General features: G+C 41.6%; 3 protein-coding genes across 3 annotated transcripts; all 3 read left to right on the forward strand.

Moving 5' to 3' along the window:
* The first annotated feature begins 1,900 nt into the window (after window positions 1-1,900).
* Window positions 1,901-3,902, forward strand: LOC108037911 (protein transport protein sec31-like). The gene is made up of 3 exons (XM_017114582.2): window positions 1,901-1,960; window positions 2,142-3,154; window positions 3,220-3,902. Exons 2-3 carry the CDS (start codon window positions 2,143-2,145, stop codon window positions 3,756-3,758), a joined length of 1,551 nt encoding a protein of 516 aa, XP_016970071.2. The 5' UTR covers window positions 1,901-1,960; window position 2,142; the 3' UTR covers window positions 3,759-3,902.
* Window positions 3,903-8,443: 4,541 nt separating this feature from the next.
* On the forward strand, window positions 8,444-17,794 carry LOC108039113 (mucin-1-like). The gene is made up of 5 exons (XM_044460349.1): window positions 8,444-9,455; window positions 9,521-9,628; window positions 14,773-14,975; window positions 16,891-16,915; window positions 17,271-17,794. The coding sequence occupies exons 1-5, from the start codon at window positions 8,444-8,446 to the stop codon at window positions 17,750-17,752; spliced, it is 1,830 nt and encodes a 609-aa protein (XP_044316284.1). The 3' UTR covers window positions 17,753-17,794.
* LOC108039114 lies at window positions 9,842-11,419 on the forward strand. The gene is made up of 3 exons (XM_044460238.1): window positions 9,842-9,886; window positions 10,634-10,754; window positions 10,812-11,419. Exons 1-3 carry the CDS (start codon window positions 9,842-9,844, stop codon window positions 11,357-11,359), a joined length of 714 nt encoding a protein of 237 aa, XP_044316173.1. The 3' UTR covers window positions 11,360-11,419.
* Window positions 17,795-21,786: the final 3,992 nt, after the last annotated feature.

A 21,786-nucleotide genomic window follows, 5' to 3' on the forward strand; every position in this document is an offset into this window, starting at 1 on the left:
ATAAAAATGGGATTTCATAATTTTAACCAACCTGCTGAAGAAATGCTGAGGGTGCTGCCGGCCAAATTCGGAAAAAATCCAAAAATACCTTTTTTTTCCTTCAGCCAGGCAGCCGCCGAGATTTGCGTTTATATTTTTCACAGATATTTTCGTTCAAAATATTTATATGCCCTGCACGTGGCTTTCACAAAATTGAATTCTTTTTTAAAAGACACAAAACTTGTTGCATGTGCACGCCACGAAGGTTCGATCGAAAAGAAATAGACCGGCATCGGAAACGGATGACTTAGGCTGTAAACGGAAATGCCGTGCAGCTGGTGGCCGGAGCCTCCCTAGCTCAGATGGTATTTTCTAAAAACACTAATTACTGCTAATCATATGGGATGCACCTGACTAGTCTCCAAGTGTGAACTTACAGCATCCGTCCGATAAAGCATACATTTAGAATGACCCAAAAAAAACGTTCTTCAGGCGCCGCTACAATGATTAAAATATATCATTAGAAAACCTGACTCTTACTTTGTCATCTATCATTTTGAAGTAAACGGGAAATGTCTTGGATAAATTTTCAGAAATGTCCAAAGACGTTTGAAACTAATTTTTTAATACATATATATTTATTGAAAACGCCACTCAAGAATGAACCTTGTCTTCGTGTATTTTCAAAAGAATTCTAATGATCCCAAGAATGCGAGTAGCGGGTGCGCCATTCTTGAGCAAATTATGTGTACGGATATCCGGTCATAGTGAATCACGATATCCGGTCATAGTGAATCACGATGTGTGGTTATAGAAGTCGCCCGTGTCTGTCAGTAAGAGTAAGAGTATTTGAGTTCTCAATTAAAGTTCAGAATTTCCTGGTAAAGTGAATTTAAAAATCCATCATTTAAGTATATACAATAGATACAGATGCTGTCGGCTCCCAAACCCTCCCCATCTCCTCTTACACGCAACTTGAAAGATCGGTTGATAGAATGAGTGATGACGAATAAATATTTTAGTATAAATGTATAATTATTGTATAAATTAAGTTTAAGATTTGATTACACTCTAATAGAGACAATTAGTTAAAAGTGAAAAAGAATTTAGAAAAAAAATGTTTATATTTATGTGGCATATCCGGCATATACAATGAATGTACATTATATGTGTACATGTGGTCTTCTTGATTTATTAATGTAGCATAAAAAAATAAAAGCAAAAAAAAATACTTTATAATTATATAATATATCATTTGGACCTGTAGAATTTGCACAAACATCTTGTCACTTTTCTTGCGAAAAGAGTATGCATAATTTCGGGTGCACGGTGCAACAAAAAACCCTGTGTAGTCAAAACCATTAAAGCAGAAAACTTTAGGACGTGTAGTTACTTAGTGCTTACTTAGTTTTCGTCACAAAACTTTGATATCAACGTTTTGTGTTTTGAAAATGCGATCGTCACGACTTTTTTACTTCGTTAGGAGGTGTTTTTGCTTGAAATCAAATACAAAGAGAAAACGGTTGAAGGCAGAGCACAGAAAAAAATGATCTATAGCTAAAGTTTAGTCTGTATTTCTAGCAAATTGCCTTTTATCTGCGGCCTATTATTACAATTTAAATACAGCTATTTAACCTTTTATTTATATTTATGAATAATATATCATCTTACGAAATAAATAGAACTATATTTACAAATGTAGAGAAAAATGTAACATTATTAGATTAAGTTGTATATCAAATTAATTAACTTAGATTGTTGAAGTGTATTTTTTTTAGTATACTGACCACTTCCACATGGCGACAGTTTGTCTGTGCTTCCTCAGTCGCTGCTCTGCCGCCGATCTGCGCTGCTCTGCAAAAACACTTAAAAAGCGAGCGATCTTTTACTTCAGATCAGTTTTTCGAGAATCCTTGCGCGAAACAAAAGTGAAAATCGCAACCTGCAAAACATCAAACCACGGAATACACAGCAAATCAAAGTAAATATCATACAAATTAGCGTTACATTTATTACATTTAAGAACAAGGACGTTTTGAGTGATTTAAAATGTTTTAAATTTGTTTTTTTTACCAAAAATGTGTATCGTTACTTAATTTTTTTATTAGGTTTATGCAAGCAATCCGAACGTTGTAACTAACTGAGCGTATAACCCATTCCAGAATGTTCCTTTATACGAGGCGGCTCAGTACCTTCGTGTTGGTGGTAGCGCTCATATTATTGGCGCTAACCACCGAGGATGTGCATGCCAAGAGGAATTCCAAAAGCAGCGGCAGCTCCAGGTCCACTTCCAGCAGAAAGACCACTCCGCGCACCACCAAAGCTCCCCCGGGCTCCTATTTGGCTCCTTCGCACCGCTCAGCTCCTTCGAACCATGCTGGTCCTGCGCACCACTCAGTTCCTGCCCACCGCTCGAAGTCGGACAACGAGAGGCTGAGCTACGGAGGTGGAAAGGAGAGCAAGGTGTTCAATCCGCAGACGGTGCCCTCGGTAACCACCTCGCCATTTGGCCGGAATGCCCCGGCCCAGCCCCAAGGACCTCCGCCAGTCTCCTCCCCTAAGGAAAAAAAACCTCCACCATTCTACACCCCGCCCACCCACAAGAACGGCAGGCCAAATATTCATAGCCCATCCCGTCCAGCCGCGGGGGCCAGTCCCAGTTCCAGAGGTTCCCACTACGGCGCAGCACACTCCAACACTGGCCACCGCGGTCGCAACAACTCCACGGGAAAATATGGATCGTCGGGTGGCTATCAGCCCATTAAGGCCACCAATGCCCACAAAGTGCAGTCGAGCTATCCGCGCGAGCAGTTGCCACCCGGAGCCACCTACCACCCGGCGGGGCAGATTCCAGCTGGAGCCACATACCATCCGGCGGGGCAGATCCCGGCCGGAGCCACCTACCATCCGCCTGGTCAGATTCCAGCCGGAGCCACCTTCCATCCGGCTGCTCAGATTCCGGCCGGAGCGTCGTACCAAACGGCTGGCCAGGTGCCACATGGAGCCACTTTTAACCCCGGCAGCCATCCGGCCGGAGGCTCATACTATCCCCAGGGACCCGTGGCCGGAGGAGTCCCGTCAGGCGCCACCTTCCTGCCCGCCGGAGGAGCCCTGCCCGCAGGAGCTGTTTTCCATCCACAGGCGCCTCAAAAATCTAGATCAGGCTTGGGATTGGGTGAGTTTAAGTCCACTTCTGAATAAGGATTATCTTTGCTGACTTGTATTCTGTATTGTTTACAGGCACTGGTCTCATTGCTGGAGCCGTGGGTGGTGCCACCCTAGGTGCCATCACTCCAAACAAAACCAGCATGGTGGACCATTTGAATTCCTTTTTCGGCAGTAATGGAGGTAATGGCAGAGAGAAAGGCGGCGACGACGAGATCACCATTATCGACAACGGAGCAGTCCCACCTGTTTTTGCATCTCCTCCTGCTTCTGACTTCCAGGAAGATCTTGTTGCACCAGTTCCAGAAGCTGTGCCCTCTGATCCTTCGGCTCTTGCCCCTGAACCTCCAGTTGACCCTGAAACTCCAGTTGAAGCTGAACCTGTAGTTGATCCGGATGACCTCTATCCAGCGGATCCCAGTTACCCAGTTTATTCTGCACCTGACGCCTCTGCTGACCCCAGTGCCCCGCCCGCTGGACAGAGTATTTGTGTGGTCGTGAAAGTACCACAACCAGATCCGAAGGATCCCACCAAGACGATCGAGGTGGACAAGAGCGCCTGCTATCAAGAATCAACGGCGGAAACTGATCCTTCGGCCATTGGATGGGACTAACTAGCTCCCTTCAAAGCCCTGATTGTAGCCTACTGTCTCAACTAAATGCCCATATCAACACAATCTATTCCTTGAAACGAATTTTTTTATATGTACTCATATTTCTGCTAGACTTCAAACCAATAAATGTACTATATTAAACTATTAAAACACAGTTATTAATGTTAATTTTCAAAATGGTTTATGAATTTAGTTTCATTATTTCAGTGACGAAAATTGTACAAAATGTATTTGTAAACACGAAAATATACTCATTATTCGTCACAAAACTGAATTGAAAATTTTGAAAAGAAATTCACAGTTTACCAAGTATAATTTGTTGTACTTTCACCACAATTTTTATACCCTTGCAGAGGGTATCATAATTTTGGTCAAAAGTGTGCAACGCAGTGAAGGAGACATCTCCGACCCTATAAAGTATATATATTCTTGATCACCTCCTGAGTTGATCTGTCCGTCTGTCTGTTTCTACGCAAACTAGTCTCTCAGTTTTAAAGCTATCGAATTGAAACTTTGCACACAGCCTTCTTTCCTTTGCACGCAGTATATATGTCGGAACGGAACGACTATATCCTATAGGTGCCATATATCTGATTGATCGGAAATGCCATAACTTTGGTGTTTGTTAAGTTAGGAAGTTGGGATTTTCTATGGGTTTTATTTTTGGACAAACAATCCGACCTATCAAATTTCATAAGGATCGGCCGACTATATACTATAGCTGCCATACAACTGAACGATTGGAAATGCAATAACTTTGGTGTTTTTAAAGTTAGGAAGTTGGGATTTTTTATGAGTATTAAGAATGCATCATATGAATAATTTTGGAGAATATAATTTACAGAGTATTCTGCAAGGGTATATCAACTTCGGCTCCCCCCGAAGTTAGCTTTCCTCTCTTGTTTACTTTACAGATCCGCAGGATCTGTCTACTACGCCCAACCACCTGTGGGAATGAACAGGGGACTGGGTGAGTACCAGGGGCAAAATAGCATTAGATTGCAGTATATATAGATCACAAACTTAAATAATTCACTCTGATCAAACCAAATTCACTAAAAATATAAATATATATATTAACATCCGTCCCTTTTATACCCTATGTTCGTCGAGACATCAGCTGAGTTCAGTAGAGTTATGTTTAAGCTATCATTTTAATTCAGATAATTCACAAAATTTTAGGAACAAGGTGTATGTAAACATATTTACAAAAGGTAAATAAAGGTAATAAAGGTAAATATTAATACAAAATTTATAATAAAGTAAATAGTAAAAATAAAATTTGAATGTATGGGTAAATATAGTTGTATTATATAAGCATGGAAATTTCAATAATAATTCGGGATAAATTTAGAATTTAATTTCATTTTTACTTCAATGGGTGTCTTATTTTTCTCATTCAAAAATGCTCTTAAATAGTAATTAATAGCAAATGTTTTAGCTTAGGCCACTTATTTTTAGTTATAATTTTCACTAATTAAATTTCATGTAGTTTATTTAAAATTTACCAAAAAAATTTATTTTTTCTTTCCAAAGAGAGCTGCTGCAATATGTGCAAGCACAGCGCTTGGAGTTACGTTAACAATAATCGGGGTAAAATTTTAATAATTAGTTTTAAAAAAAATTAGTGTTTTAAAAAAAAAGGTGTGAAGGTAATTAAATGTTGTAAAAGAAACTCACGGCAACTTATCCATCCGCTAAAGATTCTAGGATGTTTTCTAACACCCCATATTTTTGGAATAACTCACTTTCACACGGTAATTTTAGAGAAACGGTTTTAGATAAACTTTTGGCCCATTTTTACCCGATATTTTAAACGCGTGTCACCATCAGAAATTTAACATTTAAATAATAATAGATTTTAAGAAAATTATTCTAATAATTGTTATAGCTAGGTTGATCTGGATGATGAAATTATTTCTAGAAAAATGAGGCAAATAAAGCCGAATTGATTTGGTTTCAATTTATGTTAAATTAAGTTTCGATTTTTTTTTTGATCAGAAGTCTTTTTACATCTTTAGCTTGGTTTTAGAACAAAATCGTATCGAACGCAGTTTTTCTAGGAAGGCCGAAACATGAGGCCGACAACAGCAGATGGTTAGCGAACGACGGTAAATGCACTGCGCGCATGAGGTTAGGCGGTAGAGGTCAGCCGGACAGAGGATAACACTGCACGCGTTGTTGGGGCGGCCAAAACCATTACACAATCACACACGTTTAAACCATCCCGAGTCGCACTGCGGTTTATACAACTTTCTGGGCGTTGTACATGATTTGGGATGATTATTTTTCTATAACCCCCACGGGGTTATTATGTGTGCCGCTGGCGGTAGTTTGGCTGAAGTCCCCAAAAAAAAACTGCTTAAGTTGACGGATTTTCCATTAAACTTTTCCGGCGAAACTGATGCTTATAGGTACCTACCTGTTGTTGTTGCATGCGCATGCACATATGTAGGTGCGCCGATGGCGTTAGGTTTGGTTTATGCACACATATTTATGCTGCTCCCGGGGACATCGACTTATTTACTGCTCTCGCGGGCACAATCTAAAGAATTCACAATGATCGGGGTCAGCACCAGATAAAAATGGGATTTAATAATTTTAACCAACCTGCTGAAGAAATGGTGAGGGTGCTGCCGGCCAAATTCGGAAAAAATCCAGAAATACCTTTTTATTTTCCTCCAGCCAGGCAGCCGCCGAGAGTTGCGTTTATATTTTTCACAGATATTTTCGATCAATATTTATATGCCCTGCACGTGGCTTTCACAAAATTGAATTCTTTTTTAAAAGACATCGAAAAGAAATAGACCGGCATCGGAAACGGATGACTTAGGCTGTAAACGGAAATGCCGTGCAGCTGGTGTAAAACCATGTTTAAAACTTGCAGCTTTCCGGAGCCTCCCTGGCTCAGATGGTATTTTCCAAAAACACTAATTACTGCTAATCATATGGGATGCACCTGACTAGTCTCCAAGTGTGAACTTACAGCATCCGTCCGATAAAGCATACATTTAGAATGAACCAAAAAAACGTTCTTCAGGCGCCGCTACAATGATTAAAATATATCATTAGAAAACCTGACTCTTACTTTCTATCATTTTGAAGTAAACGGGAAATGTCTTGGATAAATTTTCAGAAAAGTCCAAAGACGTTTGAAACTAATTTTTTAATACATATATATTTATTGAAAACGCCACTCAAGAATGAACCTTGTCTTCGTGTATTTTCAAAAGAATTCTAATGATCCCAAGAATGCGAGTAGCAGGTGCGCCATTCTTGAGCAAATTATGTGTACGGATATCCGGTCATAGTGAATCACGATGTGTGGTTATAGAAGTCGTCCGTGTCTGTCAGTAAGAGTAAGAGTATTTGAGTTCTCAATTAAAGTTCAGAATTTCCTGGTAAAGTGAATTTAAAAATCCATCATTTAAGTATATACAATAGATACAGATGCTGTCGGCTCCCAAACCCTCCCCATCTCCTCTTACACGCAACTTGAAAGATCGGTTGATAGAATGAGTGATGACGAATAAATATTTTAGTATAAATGTATAATTATTGTATAAATTAAGTTTAAGATTTGATTACACTCTAATAGAGACAATTAGTTAAAAGTGAAAAAGAATTTAGAAAAAAAATGTTTATATTTATGTGGCATATCCGGCATATACAATGAATGTACATTATATGTGTACATGTGGTCTTCTTGATTTATTAATGTAGCATAAAAAAATAAAAGCAAAAAAAAATACTTTATAATTATATAATATATCATTTGGACCTGTAGAATTTGCACAAACATCTTGTCACTTTTCTTGCGAAAAGAGTATGCATAATTTCGGGTGCACGGTGCAACAAAAAAACCCTGTGTAGTCAAAACCATTAAAGCAGAAAACTTTAGGACGTGTAGTTACTTAGTGCTTACTTAGTTTTCGTCACAAAACTTTGATATCAACGTTTTGTGTTTTGAAAATGCGATCGTCACGACTTTTTTACTTCGTTAGGAGGTGTTTTTGCTTGAAATCAAATACAAAGAGAAAACGGTTGAAGGCAGAGCACAGAAAAAAATGATCTATAGCTAAAGTTTAGTCTGTATTTCTAGCAAATTGCCTTTTATCTGCGGCCTATTATTACAATTTAAATACAGCTATTTAACCTTTTATTTATATTTATGAATAATATATCATCTTACGAAATAAATAGAACTATATTTACAAATGTAGAGAAAAATGTAACATTATTAGATTAAGTTGTATATCAAATTAATAAACTTAGATTGTTGCAGTGTATTTTTTTTAGTATACTGACCACTTCCACATGGCGACAGTTTGTCTGTGCTTCCTCAGTCGCTGCTCTGCCGCCGATCTGCGCTGCTCTGCAAAAACACTTAAAAAGCGAGCGATCTTTTACTTCAGATCAGTTTTTCGAGAATCCTTGCGCGAAACAAAAGTGAAAATCGCAATCTGCAAAACATCAAACCATGGAATACACAGCAAATCAAAGTAAATATCATACAAATTAGCGTTACATTTATTATATTTAAGAACAAGGACGTTTTGAGTGATTTAAAATGTTTTAAATTTGTTTTTTTTTACCAAAAATGTGTATCGTTACTTAATTTTTTTATTAGGTTTATGCAAGCAATCCGAACGTTGTAACTAACTGAGCGTATAACCCATTCCAGAATGTTCCTTTATACGAGGCGGCTCAGTACCTTCGTGTTGGTGGTAGCGCTCATATTATTGGCGCTAACCACCGAGGATGTGCATGCCAAGAGGAATTCCAACAGCCGCGGCAGCTCCAGGTCCACTTCCAGCAGAAAGACCACTCCGCGCACCACCAAAGCTCCCCCGCGCTCCTATTTGGCTCCTTCGCACCGCTCAGCTCCTTCGAACCATGCTGGTCCTACGCACCACTCAGTTCCTGCCCACCGCTCGAAGTCGGACAACGAGAGGCTGAGCTACGGAGGTGGAAAGGAGAGCAAGGTGTTCAATCCGCAGACGGTGCCCTCGGTAACCACCTCGCCATTTGGCCGGAATGCCCCGGCCCAGCCCCAAGGACCTCCGCCAGTCTCCTCCCCTAAGGAAAAAAAACCTCCACCATTCTACACCCCGCCCACCCACAAGAACGGCAGGCCAAATATTCATAGCCCATCCCGTCCAGCCGCGGGGGCCAGTCCCAGTTCCAGAGGTTCCCACTACGGCGCAGCACACTCCAACACTGGCCACCGCGGTCGCAACAACTCCACGGGAAAATATGGATCGTCGGGTGGCTATCAGCCCATTAAGGCCACCAATGCCCACAAAGTGCAGTCGAGCTATCCGCGCGAGCAGTTGCCACCCGGAGCCACCTACCACCCGGCGGGGCAGATTCCAGCTGGAGCCACATACCATCCGGCGGGGCAGATCCCGGCCGGAGCCACCTACCATCCGCCTGGTCAGATTCCAGCCGGAGCCACCTTCCATCCGGCTGCTCAGATTCCGGCCGGAGCGTCGTACCAAACGGCTGGCCAGGTGCCACATGGAGCCACTTTTAACCCCGGCAGCCATCCGGCCGGAGGCTCATACTATCCCCAGGGACCCGTGGCCGGAGGAGTCCCGTCAGGCGCCACCTTCCTGCCCGCCGGAGGAGCCCTGCCCGCAGGAGCTGTTTTCCATCCACAGGCGCCTCAAAAATCTAGATCAGGCTTGGGATTGGGTGAGTTTAAGTCCACTTCTGAATAAGGATTATCTTTGCTGACTTGTATTCTGTATTGTTTACAGGCACTGGTCTCATTGCTGGAGCCGTGGGTGGTGCCACCCTAGGTGCCATCACTCCAAACAAAACCAGCATGGTGGACCATTTGAATTCCTTTTTCGGCAGTAATGGAGGTAATGGCAGAGAGAAAGGCGGCGACGACGAGATCACCATTATCGACAACGGAGCAGTCCCACCTGTTTTTGCATCTCCTCCTGCTTCTGACTTCCAGGAAGATCTTGTTGCACCAGTTCCAGAAGCTGTGCCCTCTGATCCTTCGGCTCTTGCCCCTGAACCTCCAGTTGACCCTGAAACTCCAGTTGAAGCTGAACCTGTAGTTGATCCGGATGACCTCTATCCAGCGGACCCCAGTGCCCCGCCCGCTGGACAGAGTATTTGTGTGGTCGTGAAAGTACCACAACCAGATCCGAAGGATCCCACCAAGACGATCGAGGTGGACCAGAGCGCCTGCTATCAAGAATCAACGGCGGAAACTGATCCTTCGGCCATTGGATGGGACTAACTAGCTCCCTTCAAAGCCCTGATTGTAGCCTACTCTCTCAACTAAATGCCCATATCCGCACAATCTATTCCTCGAAACGAATTTTTTTACATGTACTCATATTTAGACTTCAAACCAATAAATGTACTATATTAAAATATTAAAACACAGTTATTAATGTTATTTTTCAAAATGGTTTATGAATTTAGTTTAATTATTTCAATGACGAAAATTGTACAAAATGTATTTGTAAACACGAAAATATAATCATTATTCGTCACAAAACTGAATTGGAAATTTTGAAAAGAAATTCACAGTTTACCAAGTATAGTTTGTGTACTTTCACCGCAATTTTTACCAATACCTTCGGGTAATTTCTGATTTTTAAAATGAACAAGAATGGCAAGCCGATGTTTTTATACCCCTGCAGTTATTACAAAACGACTAAATTTCGATTTCTATGCCTACATTATTAAAAACAATTCAGTTACACATGTCGATTTTGAGCTGCATTTTGCCATATTTTTAATGGCAGCTAATTAAAATTACAGCTTACATGAAACAACCCCTTTAGCCCCATTAAATTTGCATTTGAAAATTTTGTCATTTCAGTTAAGCTGTCAAAAAAACGGAATAGAAGTTTAGCGAACGCGAATTGGATATCCGTTCTGATCTGGAGTTCGTGGACAGTCTGTTGAAGGACCTTCGATTGGAGGCGGAGCCACAGGCTCGTGGTGTGATCCTAGATCTGGCTTACAGTGAGTTGAAACCCTCATCCAAACATATGTGCTCATACAAATAAGTGGCTGGTTCAGCTTTGGCAAGGGACAAACTGGTCGAGGCCCAACGCTTCGCCAAGCTGGCGAACCGCTCCAACGTGAGTGTCGAGGATCTGGAGATGGCGGACCTGGAGCGGACCGTGGAGCTCAGGAGGAGACCCCGCCAGCAGTCGCTGAAGTCCCTGCTTCCCGGCCAGGCATCTCTGCCCACGCCGGGTCTGAACCACGGTCTATTGCTGCCCACCTTCCGCCACTGCCAGGTGGGCATGACGGCCGAGCTGAAGGGCAAGGGCACTGAGCCCCAGCCGAACCCGAGGATCAGACTGCCCCCAATCCGGTGGCACCTGTCCGGTGTCCCGCTCTACGTTTCAACTCTCGGCCCGGTGGCTCCCATTCGACTCTTCCAGGCATCAGTTCCACCTCCCCAGTGGTGGCCACAACTCCTGGAGCTCGACCCCGTGCTCATCCTCCAGCCAGGGCCCATTCAACTTCTAGGGCTTTCAGCGGGAGACCTGGGATGGCATTCAACCCAGGTTCCTCCCCGATTTCCACCACTGGGGTTCTCTGAAGCATTCCACCGGTGAAGAAGCAACGCATGCAAAAATAAAATCGTCACGAAAGAGCTTGATTTTTTACTGTTATTTAGTTTGTATAATAAAAACGATAAGCATGTGGTCGAAAATGTATGCCAATTTTGTTGGTTATAAATAAATTAATTACATTTAATGGTCGTTGATGAAAATTGTATGCTTACAATACACATACAAGACTGAATACATGAATACAACTGCAGCTTAAAGTAAAGTCGCATATTCCCTCTCTCCCATTCTCGCCCTCTTGCGGAAAAACTTGTCAAATAATGTAGAAATCGTGTAATGTAAAAAAGCATCTTTGAACAGGAAGTGCGGTTTTAAACAGATTAACATTTAAAAAGTTGTTCATTTATAATTTAAACTTTTAATTTATTTTACTAATTAGAAATATTTTTAAAGTTACAGAAGAAATAGTGAGCAAGCGGTACGATATTTTATATACAAAAACTTTGACGTGCGATTTATCGGTTTTTCATTTTTACGATTACTCCTAACTGGCGGGAAAGATAGGGGAAAAATTAAACGTCCTATCAAAACGAGCCAACATTTATTGGATACGGGATTAAATTCTCTTCTAGTTGAACCTAAAAAGCCTTAAAACAGTTATGATTAACCCACTTTTGCAACAATCTGAAGTGATTTTTTTTTCAAAATAATAATTGTTTTTTTATTTGCGATACATTTTTTCAATTTTTCACTTTTTGATTTTTTTTTTTTTGGGCTACCTAGCTTTGCACTTGAAAATAGAACACACTCGAGGCACCTCGATATGCTTGAACCAGGCATAATATATATTGAAATTGAAATATATACCAATAAATCCTGAAAGTTTATTTTCAATCAAAAATTTCTTTCCTTCCCAAAAAAGTCATCGGAAAATCGAATTTTTAAAGCTTCTAAGGCAGGTTCCCCCTTAATCTCCTCATATATATAATTTTATATTCGTTCAACTTAAAGTGAGGAAGCGAGAAATTATTAATATGCACTTTTATATTCTACAAATAATTTGCCTGAATCAACAAATTTCCTATCTTGTTTAAATACTCAAATATTTTTAACAGATACTTTCTCTGTCCCTATCTCCCTCTCTTCCATCAAGACACTTTCCACTTTAAAATCACTTAGGATATCCTTGCGCATACAGGGCGTTTTTCAGGTATAGAAAAAGTACATGTGTTTCTACCAAAATGTGGGATACAGAATAAATGCACTGGGAAACCCATTGCTTGCGTAAATCCCGAAAGTCCCATGAAATAATATATCGAATGCATTAGTTGTAGCTAATGACATATTTTCGAAATCCTATGTTGAAATCATAATTAAATTGAGTTTTGCTGAAAGAAAAAAAATTTATTAGGCATTTTTCTTGAAACCCTTGTTATTTTAATATCAAATTACAAAAAATGTTTCTGTTGGACTTATTCAGTTTAGTTATTAAATTATCTCACGCAAATTCTAAGTGTAAGCACTTCTAATTCTAGCAAGTAGGATTTTAAAGAGTCCAAGATAAAATAAAGCAACATCAGAAACATCAAAAATTAAGAGAGAACAACGGAAGGCAGTGGTCGGTTACACTAAATAATTACAATTTAAATATGAACAAGAGAGAACGCTATAGTCGGGTGCCCCGACTATCAGATACCCGTTACTCAGGTAAAGGGAGTGCGAGGGAGATGGAGATAGAAACTTTGATCACGCATAACTTTTTAACGAATGGTCCGATTTGAAAAATTTCTTCTACATTTCGATAGGTATTGATAAACACAATAAAACTGCATTTTTACTTTTCCGAAATATTTAAATTTTTAAAATCGTATATAAGCGATTGTGGGCGTTAAAGGGGGCGTGGCACCTTTTTGAAACAAACTTGCGCTGCGTAGGAACTCCTAGAATCTGCATGCAAAATGCCAATCTTCTAGCTTTTATAGTTTCCGAGATCTCAGCGTTCATACGGACAGACAGACAGACGGACAGACAGACGGACAGACGGACAGACGGACATGGCTATATCGACTCGGCTAGTGACCCTGATCAAGGATATATATACTTTATAGGGTCGGAAACGCTTCCTTCTAGCTGTTACATACTTTTGCACGAATATAATATATACCCTTTTACTCTACGAGTAACGGGTATAAAAATTGTTATTTCACCTTTTATTTTTATTTTAAACAATTCATTCATTTTCTTATGAAATAAAAACAGTTATATTTAACAAAAAATAAAATCTTAAGTCAAGAAATTTAGTTTGTGATTGTATCAATTTTTTACGTATACTGACCACTGTCCAATGGCAACATGTTGCTTTCGATCCCTTATTTGCTGCTCTTCTCAGCCGCTGCCGCTGCCGCTGCTCTGCTCGCCGCATTCCGCTCCAGAAGAACACGTTAAAGGCGAGCTATTTTGTATTTCACCTCAGTTGTTCGAGGATCCTTACCCGAAACAAATCTGAAAATCGCAAGCTGAAAAACAGCAAACGACGGAAATCACAGCAAACTAACGTAAATATCATATAAATTAGCGTTACAACAATTTAATTTAAAGACGATGGTGTTTTGCGTGCTTCATTTAATATATTTTATACTATGTTTGTAACTTGATGTTTGTGTAAAGCTTACAATAGATCATGGTTAAGCAGAGTCGCAAATAAGTCTTAAAAAACAATACAAATGCAAGCAATCCGAACGTTGTGAGTAAATGAGCATTGAACCCATTCCAGAATGATCATTTCCCCGAGGCGGCTCAGTGGCTGCCTGTTGGTGGTAGTGCTCCTAGTATTGACGCTAACCATCGAGGATGTGCATGCCAGGCGGAGGCTCACTACTGGCGGCAGAAACCGCGGAAGAACCCGTCCCTACCCCAAAAACACTATCTGTTCAACTCCAGTGAGGAAGCCCAGACCCAGTCCCAGACCCAGACCCAGAAGACTCCCCTCCAGCAATCCGACCTTCAAACCGGGCACCCAAAGCCAAATTCGTCCAACCGCGCGGCCCAGACCCAGTAGTTCCCAACCGACCTTCAATCCGATACTACTTAGCTACACGGGCCCCCAGAACCAAACTCGTCCAACCGCGCAGCCCAGACCCAGAAGTCTCCCTTCCGGCAATCCGACCTTCAAGCCGACACTACCTAGCTACCCGGCGGGAGGATATGAATCATCGGATGACTATCAGCCCATTATGGACACCAATGCCCACAAAGTGCAGTCCAGCTATCCGCAGGCGCCGCAAAAGTCCTCATCAGGCTTGGGATTGGGTGAGTTTAAATGCACATTTGAATTAATATTATCTTTACTGACTTGTATTCTGCATTTTTTACAGTCACTGTTATCAATTCTACAGCCTTGGATGTCCTGGGTCACGCCCGCACTCTAATGAAGATTTTATCGTCCGGCGGTGGAGGAGGTGGTGGCGGCGGCGGCGGCGACGACAAGATCATAATTGTCAACAACGGTCCACCTGGATCTGTGACCACCAGTGATGTTGGGTCTGGCACTACGGTGATAAATACTGGAGGAACCCAGGCAGCGGCTAATCCCTCGCTGCCAGTGCCGCCCGTTTACGCGGCTCCTCCTGCGCCTGGTGTCCAAGCTCTTCCTGTTCCACCAGTTCCAGGAGCTGTTGCCCCTGAAACTCCAGTAGCCCCCGAGACTCTAATTGACCCTGGAACTTCAGTTACCCCTAAAACTCCAATTGCACCCGCTGTCCCGAATCCAGCTGATCCCAATGCCCCACCTACTGGACAGCTTATTTGTGTGCCCCTGAAAGTACCACAACCAGATCCGAAGAATCCCACCAAGACGATCGAGGTCGCCTGCTATCCAGCAACACCGCCGGAAACTGCTCCTCCGGCCAATGGAACCGCACCCGCTGAGTGGCCTGTGCCCGCTCCGATTTCTGGCCCCGGAGCGGTCAGTCAGCCGGATGTCATGAAGATGCCAGGACCCACCCAGGCTAGCCTGTCCGCTGATGCACACAATGTGGCTGCGCCAACCTTCTTACACTTCAGCCTCATCTCCACTGTGGTGACCCTGATTGTAACCTTCTGTCTCCACCGAACGCCCACCTCTTCACAATCATTATCTCAATCGAGTCCAATGACAACCAGAAAGCTTTAACTAATTTATTGCCTTTCTGCGGAATACGAGATTAAAATAGATTTATAAATCCGAAAACAATATATTTTTACATATTTCTACTCGGAGTTCTGCTAGACCTCAAACGAAGCCAACAATAAATGCCTAAAACTATTAAAACGCGCTTACTTATGTTTTTTTTAAAAGAAGTAAAAGGGTTATGAATTTCCGTGTTTGTTGCGAGCTGTTACATCGAGCTTGAAAAAGTTAGTTGAAATTTTATATATTTTACTTTTTAAATAAACAAAAAATAAATATTACCTTTTACTGTTATACTCCATTCTACTATTTGAACCGCTTATCATGTCACTTTGAAATAATATCATAAATAACAAGAAAGGAAAGCTAACTTCGGGCGGAGCCGAAGTTGATATACCCTTGCAGAATACTCTGTAAATTATATTCTCCAAAATTACTCATATGATGCATTCTTAATACTCATAAAAAATCCCAGCTTCCTAACTTTACAAACACCAAAGTTATGGCATTTCCGATCAATCAGTTATATGGCAGCTATAGGATATAGTCGGCCGATCCTTATGAAATTTGGTAGGTCGGATTGATTGGCCAAATATAAAACCCATAAAAAATCCCAGCTTCCTAACTTTACAAACACCAAAGTTATGGCATTTCCGATCAATCAGTTATATGGCAGCTATTGGATATAGTCGGCCGATCCTTATGAAATTTGGTAGGTCGGATTGATTGGCCAAATATAAAACCCATAGACAATCCCAACATCCTAACTTAACAAACACCAAAGTTATGGCATTTCCGATCAATCAGTTATATGGCGGCTATAGGATGTAGTCGGCCGATCCCGGCCGTTCCGACATATATACTGCGTGCAAAGGAAAGAAGGGTGTGTGCAAAGATTCAATTCGATAGCTTTAAAACTGAGAGACTAGTTTGCGTAGAAACAGACAGACGGACAGACGGACAGACGGACATGGCTATATCAACTCAGGAGGTGATCCTGATCAAGAATATATATACTTTATAGGGTCGGAGATGTCTCCTTCACTGCGTTGCACACTTTGGACCAAAATTATAATACCCTCTGCAAGGGTATAATAAAACCATTAAGTGTTTAACATAATTAAATTTCGTTTTAATGTCAGCACTTTCATTTATTGGCTATTTTTGTACCACGTAAATCTCAAATCAATAATTTTATTTTGGGGAAGTGTATCAATTTTTTGTTGCCTAGGGCACATTTGCTGATCTGCCGCTTCTCTGCTTGCAGTCCGCTCCAGATTAAAACGCAAAACTCGAGCGATTTTTGTTCAGTTGTTCGAGAAACTTTGCACGAAACAAAGGCAAAAATCGCCTTGATATCACAGTGACTAACTGGACCAACTATCAGAATGTCCCTTTACCCGAGGAGGCTCAGTGGTACCCTGTTAGTGGTAGTGCTCCTAGTATTGACGCTAACCACCGAGGATGTGGATGCCAAGTGGAAGTCCAGTAACGGCAGCAGATCCAGGAGCTCATCCCCATCCCATTCAGCTCCTTCCTACCACCCCCCTTCCTACGATGCGCCACCTGCACACTTCGACCTCACTCCCAACCAAACCGATGTCCAAATGGTCCACAATTCGAATTCCAAATCCGGCGGTGAAGGAGGTGGTGGTCCACCTGGATCTGTGACCACCAGTGATGTGGGGTCTGGCACTACGGTGTTAAATACTGGAGGAACCCAGGCAGTGGATAATCCCTCGCTGCCTCCTGCCTTCCAAGCTCTTCCCGTTTCACCAGTTCCAGAAGCTGTGCCATTAGCGCCTTTGGGTCCTTCCCCACCAGCCCCGTCTGATCCTCCGGCTCCTATCCCTGGAACTGGAACTCCAGTTGGCCCTGGAATACCAGTTGGCCCTGAAACTCCAATTGCCCCTGGATCTCCAGTTGGCCCCGTGAAAGTACCACAACCAGATCCCAAGGATCTCACCAAGACGACCGAGGTGGACCAGATTGCCTTTTCTCCAGCACCACCGCCAGAAACTGCTCCTCCGGCCAATGGAATCGCATCCGTTGAGGGGCCAGTGCCCGCTCCGATTTCTGGCCCAGGAGCGGTCCAACTACCTCCCTCCGGGGCCAGAAAGCCCTTAACCATTCCAGAGGGATCTGTGCCGTTGGCTCCAATAATCCCCGGCAGTCAGCCGGATGCACACAGTGTGGCTGGGCCAACCTTCGGACACGTCAGCCTCATCTCCACTGTGGTGACCCTGATTGTGGCCTACTGTCTCCACTGAACGCCCATCTCCACTCCAATCATTTCTCAATCAAGAACGCAGTGTCATTGGCAACCGGAAAGCTATAACTAATTTATTTCAATTCTGTGGACACGAGATTCAAATAGATCTATCCATTTGAGCCGCAACTAATAATAAAAAAAAACGAGTCACCAATAAATGTATAAACTATTAAAAGGAGATTATTTATATTAATTTTCAGAAGGGGTAAAAGCTCCACGTTCCAAGTCTCGGCCCGGTGGCTCCCATTGGACTCTTCCAGGCATCAGTTCCAACTCCCCAGTGGTGGCTTCAACTCCTGGACCTCGACCCCGTGCTTATCCTTTCAGCGGGAGAACTGGGATGGCATTCAAGCCAGGTTCCTTCCCCATTTCCACCTCTGGGGTTCTGGGAAGCATTCCACCGGTCAAGAAGGAACACATGCAACAAGAAAGGAAAGCTAACTTCGGGCGGAGCCGAAGTTGATATACCCTTGCAGAATACTCTGTAAATTATATTCTCCAAAATTATTCATATGATGCATTCTTAATACTCATAAAAAATCCGAACTTCCTAGCTTTAACAACAACAAAGTTATGGCATTTCCAATCGTTCAGTTATATGGTAGCTATAGGATATAGTCCGCCGATTCTTATGAAATTTGGTAGGTCGGATTGATTGGCCAAATATAACACCCACAGAAAATCCCAAATTCCTAACTTTACAAACACCAAAGTTATGGCATTTCCGATCAATCGGTTATATGGCAGCTATAGGATATAGTCGGCCGATCCTTATGAAATTTGGTAGGTCGGATTGATTGGCCAAAAATAAAATCCATAGAAAATCCCAACTTCCTAACTTAACAAACACCAAAGTTATGGCATTTCCGATCAATCAGTTATATGGCAGCTATAGGATATAGTCGGCCGATCCTTATGAAATTTGGTGGGTCGGATTGATTGGCCAAATATAAAACCCATAGAAAATCCCAACTTTCTAACTTTACAAACACCAAAGTTATGGCATTTCCGATCAATCAGTTATATGGCAGCTATAGGATATAGTCGGCCGATCCTTATGAAATTTGGTAGGTCGGATTGATTGGCCAAATATAAAACCCATAGAAAATCCCAACTTTCTAACTTTACAAACACCAAAGTTATGGCATTTCCGATCAATCAGTTATATGGCAGCTATAGGATATAGTCGGCCGATCCCGGCCGTTCCGACTTATATACTGCGTGCAAAGGAAAGAAGGGTGTGTGCAAAGTTTCAATCCGATAGCTTTAAAACTGAGAGACTAGTTTGCGTAGAAACAGACAGACGGACAGACGGACAGACGGACAGACGGACAGACGGACATGGCTATATCAACTCAGGAGGTGATCCTGATCAAGAATATATATACTTTATAGGGTCGGAGATGTCTCCTTCACTGCGTTGCACACTTTTGACCAAAATTATAATACCCTCTGCAAGGGTATAAAAATAAAATATTCACGGAGTAGCTTGATTTTTTCCATTTTATAAAACAACAACAAAGTTTGGCGACAAAATAAATGTACTAGTTCCACTTTTTTCAAAAGTAAACTACTATTAAACAAGAAAGGAAAGCTAACTTCGGACGGAGCCGAAGTTGATATACCCTTGCAGAATATTCTGTAAATTATATTCTTCAAAATTATTCATATGGTGTATTCTTAATACTCATAAAAAGTCCTAACTTCCTAACTTTAAAAACACCAAAGTTATGGCATTTCCAATCGTTCAGTTATATGGCAGCTATAGGATATAGTCGGCCGATCCTTATGAAATTTGGTAGGTCGGATTGATTGGCCAAAAATAAAACCCATAGAAAATCCCAACTTCCTAACTTTACAAACACCAAAGTTATGGCATTTCCGATCAATCAATTATATGGCGGCTATAGGATATAGTCGTCCGATCCTTATGAAATTCGGTAGGTCGGATTAATTGGCCAAAAATAAAACTCTTAGAAAATCCCAACTTCCTAACTTTAAAAACACCAAAGTTATGGCATTTCCGATCGTTCAGTTATATGGCAGCTATATGATATAGTGGCCCGATCCGGCTCGTTCCGACTTATATACTACCTGCAATAGAAAGACAACTTTTGGGAAAGTTTCAAGCAGATAGCTTTAAAACTGAGGGACTAGTTTGCGTAGAAACGGACGGACGGACAGACGGACAGACGGACGGACAGACGGACAGACGGACAGACGGACGGACAGACGGACATGGCTAGATCGACTCTCCTGGTGATGCTGATCAAGAATATATATACTTTATAGGGTCGGAAATGTCTCCTTCACTGCGTTGCAAACTTTTGACTGAAATTATAATACCCTCTGCAAGGGTATAAAAACAAGAAAGGAAAGCTAACTTCGGACGGAGCCGAAGTTGATATACCCTTGCAGAATATTCTGTAAATTATATTCTTCAAAATTATTCATATATTCATATATTCTTAATACTCATAAAAAGTCCTAACTTCCTAACTTTAAAAACACCAAAGTTATGGCATTTCCAATCGTTCAGTTATATGGCAGCTATAGGATATAGTCGGCCGATCCTTATGAAATTTGGTAGGTCGGATTGATTGGCCAAAAATAAAACCCATATAAAATCCCAACTTGATAACTTTACAAACACCAAAGTTATGGCATTTCCGATCAATCAATTATATGGCGGCTATAGGATATAGTCGTCCGATCCTTATGAAATTCGGTAGGTCGGATTAATTGGCCAAAAATAAAACTCATAGAAAATCCCAACTTCCTAACTTTAAAAACACCAAAGTTATGGCATTTCCGATCGTTCAGTTATATGGCAGCTATATGATATAGTGGCCCGATCCGGCTCGTTCTGACTTATATACTACCTGCAATAGAAAGACAACTTTTGGGAAAGTTTCAAGCAGATAGCTTTAAAACTGAGGGACTAGTTTGCGTAGAAACGGACGGACGGACAGACGGACAGACGGACGGACAGACGGACAGACGGACGGACAGACGGACATGGCTAGATCGACTCTCCTGGTGATGCTGATCAAGAATATATATACTTTATAGGGTCGGAAATGTCTCCTTCACTGCGTTGCAAACTTTTGACTGAAATTATAATACCCTCTGCAAGGGTATAAAAACAAAGAACTTCAATGGAAAGCATTATTATACCCTTGCAGAGGGTATTATAATTTTGGTCAAAAGTGTGCAACGCAGTGAAGGAGACATCTCCGACCCTATAAAGTATATATATTCTTGATCAGGATCACCTCCTGAGTTGATATAGCCATGTCCGTCTGTCCGTCTGTCTGTCCGTCTGTCTGTCCGTCTGTCTGTTTCTACGCGAACTAGTCTCTCAGTTTTAAAGATATCGAATTGAAACTTTGCACACACCCTTCTTTCCTTTGCACGCAGTATATAAGTCGGAATGGCCGGGATCGGCCGACTATATCCTATAGCTGCCATATAACTGAACGATCGGAAATGCCATAACTTTGGTGTTTGTAAAGTTAGGAAGTTGGGATTTTCTATGGGTTTTATATTTGGCCAATCAATCCGACTTACCAAATTTCATAAGGATCGGCCGACTATATCTTATAGCTGTCATATAACTGATTGATCGGAAATGCCATAACTCTGCTGTTTGTTAAGTTAGGAAGTTGGGACTTTCTATGGGTTTTATATTTGGCCAATCAATCCGACTTACCAAATTTCATAAGGATCGGCCGACTATATCCTATAGCTGCCATATAACTGATTGATCGGAAATGCCATAACTCTGCTGTTTGTTAAGTAAGGAAGTTGGGACTTTTTATGGGTTTTTTATTTGGCCAATTAATCCGACCTACAAAATTTCATAAGGATCGGCGACTATATCCTATAGCTGCCATATAACTGAACGATTGGAAAAGCCATAACTTTGATGTTTTTAAAGTTAGGAAGTTGGGTTTTTTTTTTGAGTATTAAGAATGCATCATATGAATAATTTTGGAGAATATAATTTACAGAGTATTCTGCAAGGGTATA

This window comes from Drosophila rhopaloa, unplaced genomic scaffold (assembly GCF_018152115.1).
Source record: "Drosophila rhopaloa isolate 14029-0021.01 unplaced genomic scaffold, ASM1815211v1 contig_2, whole genome shotgun sequence".
Taxonomy (NCBI): Eukaryota; Metazoa; Arthropoda; class Insecta; order Diptera; family Drosophilidae; genus Drosophila; species Drosophila rhopaloa.